At 36.3% G+C, this 7,813-nt stretch overlaps 1 protein-coding gene across 1 annotated transcript; it reads left to right on the forward strand.

Annotated features, from left to right (window-relative positions):
* The first annotated feature begins 489 nt into the window (after positions 1 to 489).
* On the forward strand, positions 490 to 7,238 carry cdk20 (cyclin dependent kinase 20). The gene is made up of 8 exons (XM_079382192.1): positions 490 to 782; positions 878 to 991; positions 3,183 to 3,371; positions 3,456 to 3,577; positions 3,837 to 3,899; positions 5,803 to 5,926; positions 6,252 to 6,407; positions 6,488 to 7,238. The coding sequence occupies exons 1-8, from the start codon at positions 708 to 710 to the stop codon at positions 6,677 to 6,679; spliced, it is 1,035 nt and encodes a 344-aa protein (XP_079238318.1). The 5' UTR covers positions 490 to 707; the 3' UTR covers positions 6,680 to 7,238.
* Positions 7,239 to 7,813: the final 575 nt, after the last annotated feature.

The raw sequence follows: 7,813 nt of genomic DNA on the forward strand, positions 1-7,813 counted from the left end.
GGGATTTAACCTCAACATTCTCTTTAAGTACAGTAAGTAAAGTGAAAATGTACTATATTTGCCCTTAAATGTCTGCAAAATTCTACTGTCATTAACAAATGATTGCTTAATGTTATTTGGCTCATAGGTGTTAACTATTATGCATATGGGGGGATAAAAACTTAGGATATCCAAGGTAAAATTATTTTACTCCTGTGTTGATAGCATAAGCCTAGAGGCATTTATTCGCTTCAAAATCATTAAAAATAAAAAATAATTTACAGTAAGCGCAATCGATTATGATTGGTCCGTCCAGACCAGCGCTGAGAAAAGTAACAGGTGCCACCTGACAAATCCGTGTTTATACCAGAGCCATTAAGAAATCTAAACAAATTACACTAATAATATATTAAAGTATTTTTTTGTTAGAAAAAAATATTTTCCGTTTGTATTTATATAGTTAGCTAGAGGAAATCAGTACGTGGTCGTTTTAAAACAAATTTTGTCTTCATTCGCTTGCCGTCCAGAGACGATCTCCATGGCAACTGCTATTCGCCTCAGCGGAGCATCACCGGATCTTTGCCACAGATGATCTCTTCGAAACTATATTCCTGCTAGCAGTTGTTTTTATTTTGTTCTGTTTTGCACAGTTTCTTTGGTGAATACTTGCCAGTGCGTGAACGGGAATCAAAAACATATTTCTGCTTCGCTAGCTGTGTAGTCGTGGAATGGATCAGTACAGTATTCTGGGCAGGATCGGGGAAGGAGCTCACGGAATTGTTTTCAAAGCCAAACACATCGAGGTAAGACTGGACTGTTCTCGGTTTATCTATATTAATCCTGTGTTAATGACAGAAGCTTACAAAAGCTGTACACTGCGTTATCTTTTTATTTTCAGACAGGAGAGACGGTGGCTTTGAAAAAAGTAGCTCTGCGGAAACTCGAAGATGGAATTCCAAACCAGGCCCTTCGAGAAATCAAAGCCCTGCAAGAGATCGAGGACAACCAATGTGTGAGATATACTGAGATATACCGAGCTATACCGAGCTATACTGTGATATACTGAGCTATACTGTGATATACTGAGATATACCGAGCTATACTGAGATATACCGAGCTATACTGTGATATACTGAGATATACTGAGATATACCGAGCTATACCGAGCTATACTGTGATATACTGAGCTATACTGTGATATACTGAGCTATACTGTGATATACTGAGATATACCGAGCTATACTGAGATATACCGAGCTATACTGTGATATACTGAGCTATACTGTGATATACTGAGATATACCGAGCTATACTGTGATATACCGAGCTATACTGAGCTATACTGTGCTATACTGTGCTATACTGAGCTATACCAAGCTAATCTGTGATATACCGAGCTATACTGAGCTATACTGTGCTATACTGAGATATACCGAGCTATACTGTGATATACTGTGATATACTGAGATATACTGTGATATACCGAGCTATACTGTGATATACCGAGCTATACTGAGCTATACTGTGCTATACTGAGCTATACTGAGCTATACCGAGCTATACTGTGATATACCGAGCTATACCGAGCTATACTGAGCTATACTGAGCTATACTGTGCTATACTGTGATATACTGAGCTATACTGTGATATACTGAGATATACCGAGCTATACTGAGCTATACTGTGCTATACTGTGCTATACTGTGCTATACTGTGCTATACTGTGCTATACTGTGATATACCGAGCTATACTGAGCTATACTGTGCTATACTGTGATATACTGAGCTATACCGAGCTATACTGTGATATACCGAGCTATACTGAGCTATACTGTGCTATACTGAGCTATACTGAGCTATACCGAGCTATACTGTGATATACCGAGCTATACTGAGCTATACTGAGATATACTGTGATATACTGAGCTATACTGTGATATACTGAGCTATACTGTGATATACTGAGCTATACTGTGCTATACTGAGCTATACTGAGCTATACTGTGCTATACTGTGATATACCGAGCTATACTGAGCTATACTGTGCTATACTGTGATATACTGAGATATACTGTGCTATACTGGCCACTGAAGATTTACAAAGTTTTGTTTAGTAATGTCAAGATAAACTCTTTTGTTTACAACTTGAAGTAGCTCTATATCTATCCAACTCACATTCTAGGAATAGAGAAGCCCATTTGCTTCACATAATAAAACTATTTTGGAAAAACATAATTAGCACATAACAGTGGAAATGATGACATACTACGTCATAATTTGGAGATCAAAAGTGAAAATTATGGCAAAAGGTTTATGACATACCAAGTCATGATTATGAGATAAAAGTCAAAGTTATTACATAAAAAGTGTGTCATAAATTTAAATTGACATACTAAGTCATGACAGTCATTTATGAGATGATAGTTATGATTTATGACAGATTATTAGATTATTACAGGTATATAAAAGTAAAAAAATGATGACAAGAATTTAAAAAAAGTGTAACTTTTTTTAAATTATAAAATTATAATCAGTTGAATTTTACATAATTAGGAGATAAAAAGTTAAAATCATGACTGTCATTTATGAGGTGTTTTTTTATGAGATATTTGAGACATGTCTAAATTTAGGTAGATGTATCATAATTATAACATAAGGCATTTTATGAGATGAAAGTCAATTTTATAACATAAGAATTATCAGCCTTAACTGCGACATACCATGGCAATAATTATGACATAAAAATGTAATATGTATGAGATGAAAAGTCAAAATTATGTCATATCAAGTCATGACAGTCAATTATAAGAAAAAAGTTCTGATTTATGAGATTAAAAATACAACATACTAAGGTGAAATGATGAAAAGTCACTGAAAAAAGATGAAACTGTGACATACTAAGTCATAATTATGAGATGTCATTTTGTCATACTGACAAAAATTCATATAAGATGAAAGTCAAAACTATAACAGAAGGATGAATTATAAAAAGTCATAACTATAACAAAAAGTCAAATTTTTGTCACAGTTATGACTTTTTATGTCATAACTTTTTGTAACAATTGTGCCATTTTGTTTTACCAAAGCATGATTTTTTGTGGCAGAAATGGGTTATTTGAATAACTGGGAATCCACACAGACATTATTTATATTTTCATTATTTGATCTGATTATTTGGTTGATATTTTGATTATCTCTTTAGGTGGTGAAGCTGAAAGACGTCTTCCCTCACGGCACAGGCTTTGTGCTGGTGTTTGAGTACATGTTGTCAGATCTGTCGGAAGTCATTCGGAATTCCCAGCGTCCTCTCACCGCATCCCAGGTCAAAGGTTACATGTTGATGCTGCTGAAAGGAGTGGCTTTCTGCCACGAGAACTCCATCATGCACCGGGTGAGACTGTGCTCCTGATGCCATTACATTTGTCCCTCGCTGTGATCTGTCCTATATATGTGCTTCACGTGCTTTTGTGTGTAGGATCTGAAGCCTGCGAATCTTCTAATCAGCTCAACGGGTCACCTGAAGATCGCTGACTTCGGTCTGGCCAGGCTCTTTTCCAATGAAGGAGATCGTCTGTACAGTCACCAGGTGGCCACCAGGTGATCATTTACTAGAGCTTCTGTCAAGCAAGCATTGAGCTTCATTGGTCCTAGCAGTGATTTTCTGCTACAACATAGATCATATGTGACCCTGGAGCACAAAACCAGTCATAAGTCGCTGGGGTATATTTGTAGCTATAGCCAAAAATACATTGTATGGGTCAAAATTATTGATTTTTCTAATAAAAAAAAACAATATGACTGGTTTTGTGCTCCATGGTGACATATGACTAAAAATATTAGTTGTGCTGTGTTTCAGATGGTACAGAGCGCCAGAACTTTTGTATGGTGCCCGGAAATATGATGAAGGAGTTGATCTCTGGTAAGAAATTGTGGAATAATTTTTTCCAGTCACCAACTTTTTAATGTAATATTTCAGTGATTACTATAAATTAACTATCAATTTTGTCTATTTCTATCCATTTTTACAATTAATTATAATCACTCTAAGAATAATCAATGTGTTAAATTTAAAAAGTCTTTAAATGTATAGTTTACATTTTTGTATGTTTTCGATTTTTTTGGAAATTAATTGAGATGAATTGTACCAAAAAAATAAATCAAACTAAATTGTGTCAGATTTCATAGTATTATGAGTAAAAATGGTATTCAAATGAGCATTAAGGCAAATATTTAGATAACTTACTACAACCCCAATTCCAGAGAAATGCAATAAAACATAAAATAAAATCAAGAATCTGTGATTTGTTCATTCTCTTTGAAAAAAGATTTCCAAAGTTTTCATTGTCCAACGTAAATGTATTTTGTAAATATGAACAAATTTTATTTTTGCGGGCTGCAACACATTCCAAAAAAGTTGGGACAGAGGCAAAATAAAAGTGAAAAGGTTGTAGAATATCCATGAAAAGGTTATTAACTGTTTTGAAACAGTTCAGAGTAAGCAGGTGAGTTGATAATAGGTTATCATGTTTGGGTATAAAAGGAGCATCTCAGTCTTTGCAAGCAAAGCTGGATCACTTTGTGCCAAATTTCACGAGAGAAGCGTCAAAGAAATCAAAAATTACATTGCGTAATGCAAAATTGCAAAGAATTGAGGTCTTTCACCAAGTACCATACAAAATATTGTGAAAAGATTCAGGGAATCCAGAGAAATGACAGTGCATGTAGGGCAAGGCAGGAAACCTCAGTTGAATGTGCTTGACCTTTGAGCCCTCAGATGGCATTGCATAAGAAACCGTCATGCTGCGGTGTTAAATATAGCCACATGGGCTCAGGAGTACTTCAGAAAACTACGATCAATTACCACGGTCTGCTGCTGCATCAAGAAATGCAACTTGAATATTTACTCCTCTAGGAGAAAGCTATACATCAGTTCTATGCAGCGATGCTGCCAGATTCTCTGGGCCAGAGCTCATCTCAGATAGTCAAAAAGACTGTGAAAATGTGTGCTGTACACAGATGAGTCCTCATTTCAACTTGTTTCCGGAAAAAATGGATTTGGAGTTCTCAGTCCCACAGACCAAAGGGACCATCCAGATTTCATCAGCGACAGAAGCAAAAGCAAATGTCTGTCTTGGTATGGGGGTGCAGCAGAGCAAACAGCATGGGTGACTGAAGTATGTGCGAAGGTACCATTGTCATGGAGGCATATACTGAGGTTGTACAGAGACGTATACTGCCATCAAGATGATGTCTTACATGGGAAGTCTTTGGTTAGTAGATCAAGACAATGCCAGCTCTCACATTCAGACAGAGTGAATGTGTTAGACTGGCATACCTGCAGTCCAGCTCTGTCTCCTATTGAAAATGTATGAAAAGGAGAATCAGACAACAACAATCACAGACTGCTGAGCTTCTGAAGTCTTGTCTCAAGCGAAATTGAACAAAAATGTAGCTTGCAGAACTTTTAGCAATTAGTATCCTCAATTCCTAAACAATTAAACACTGCAATTAAAAGGACGCAGTGTTAAACGTGCCTCTGTCCCAACTTTTTTGGAGTGTGTTGCAGCCATCAAAATCTAAATTTGTGCATATTTACAATATACATTTACGTTGGTCAGTGAAAACTTTGGAAATCTGTTATTTGTAAAAAAAAGTTAAAGAGAATGAACAAATCACAGATTCTTGATTTTGTTGCACTTCTCTGGAATTGGGTGTTGGAGTAGTTTTTGTGAATTTTGTCTTTCCTCAAGTGTCCACTAGATGGCAGCAGTGCCTATTCCACACTCAGCAGGTGTCTGTGTGTCTCTTCTGGCTTGTTTCAGGGCAGTGGGCTGTATTTTTGGGGAGCTGTTGAATAACTCTCCACTTTTCCCAGGAGAGAATGACATTGAGCAGTTGTGCTGTGTGTTACGAGTGCTGGGAACTCCCAACCAGAAAGTTTGGCCAGTGAGCTCTCATTTACATTCGCTATGCCTGTTAATCATTACAGTTTACAACAGTGGCCTCAAACTCAATTCCTGCAGGGCCACAGCTCTGCAGAGTTTAGCTCTAGCCAGCTCTAAATCACACTTGCTTGGTAGTTTCTAGTAATTGTAAAGACCTTGATTAGCTGGATCAGGTGTGTTTGATTAGGGTTGGAGCTAAACTGTGCAACTATTTACTAAACTGTGTGGCCCTCCAGGAATTGAGTTTGAGACCAGTTGTTTACAACAACATGACACACAATGGGTGGACTGCGTGTGAATGTTTTTTCTATGATGATCCAATCTAGGAAATAACAGAACTACCAGACTACAATAAGATCACGTTTAAAGAAAACCCCCCCATTCCTTTGGAGGAGATCGTGCCTGACACGTCACCGCAAGCTGTGGACCTGCTGAAGAAGTTCCTCGTCTATCCGTCCAAACAGAGGATCAGTGCTAGACAGGTGCACATTTGAAGTTCTGTACAGGTTCATTCAGTCATGTACATCGAATAATACTCATAATGCCCTGTCTCTCTCCTCAGGCTTTGCTCCATCCGTATTTCTTCACAGACCCTCTCCCGGCTCATCACTCAGAGCTGCCCATCCCTCAGTATGGAGGAAAGCACTCCAGACAGCGCATGCAGCCCCCTTATGAATTCACAGTGGATCGACCTTTACACGAGAGCGTGGTGGACCCAAGTCTGATCCAGAGACATGCGCGGAGCTGTTTATGACAGTGGTATGAGCAGAAATGTAGGGCTTTTTACTTTACCAGGAAGTGGCCCATTAAGTCATACACATTTATTTAATTTAAGGACAATGGAAAAAAGTAGTAAGATGTTTAAATTGTTATAAAGCTCTGTTATACAAGAATAGTCTATATGATGTTTCAGTTTTGCTGAATATTCTTGTAGTGAAGATGTCTAGCTTTATTTTTCTGTGATGTGTTTAAATTGGATAAAATGTTTTCAAGAAATAATCAATTATGGGACAAAAAGGCAAAATAATTTCATTAAAAGTCCTAATTATGAGAAAAAGTCGAAACATTTGTCCTAAATATGACTTTTTGTCATTATGATTTACCAAAGCATGATTTGTCGTTTCTTGAGGATGAAAAAAAAAAAATGTGCAAATTATTTCTTATAATGCTCTATTATACAGGTTATATTATGTTTCCGTTTTGTTGAGTATACGTTTAGTAAACTTTCAAATACTTTTTTGTGATAGGTGTTTAAATTTCTAATAAAGATTTTTTGATAAATTCAAAATTGTGACATACTAAGTCATGATTATAACAAAAAATGAAAAAAATATTTGTCATCTGTTGATGAAAAAAGATTTTAAATATTCAGATTAATTTTTTATAATGCTCTGGTATATAGGAATAGGTTATATAATGTTTCAGTTTTGCTTATGTAAGACATTCAAACGGCATGTCTAACTGTATTTGTGTATATTTCCGTTTCAATTTACATGCTATAAATTACAGTACACATTTCTAGAGTAGCATATTTGACTTGATATCATCTCAAGCTGTTTTAGTTACTCCACTTCAGAGGAATTGTAAAATGAGAATGGAAAAAAAACGATTCTTCCTTTTTCCTCAACAACCATTAACCTTATCGTTTCACGCCGGTGTAAATGAACTGGTTTTGTTTTTATTCAGTTAGGCTCAGCTTTATATGGTAATGGATGTACCAGAACAGGTTTGGTCATGTCGTTTACTGCTATCACTCCTCAGAGCACCAAACAACAAATTGCCAGATATCATACACTACCGTTCAAACATTTGGGGTCAGTTGCATTAAATTGATCAATAGTAACAGTGAAGACATTTATAATGTTAAAGATTTCTATTTCAGATAAAT

Source organism: Barbus barbus (assembly GCF_936440315.1).
Source record: "Barbus barbus genome assembly, chromosome: 28".
Taxonomy (NCBI): domain Eukaryota; kingdom Metazoa; phylum Chordata; class Actinopteri; order Cypriniformes; family Cyprinidae; genus Barbus; species Barbus barbus.

Coding starts and splice junctions, on each gene's coding strand:
- cdk20 (XM_079382192.1), top strand. CDS start 708: ATGGATCAGTACAGTATTCTGGGCAGGATCGGGGAAGGAGCTCACGGA. Junction 992..3,182: donor AGATCGAGGACAACCAATGT/GTGAGATATACT, acceptor TTATCTCTTTAG/GTGGTGAAGCTGAAAGACGT. Junction 6,408..6,487: donor AGAGGATCAGTGCTAGACAG/GTGCACATTTGA, acceptor CTCTCTCCTCAG/GCTTTGCTCCATCCGTATTT.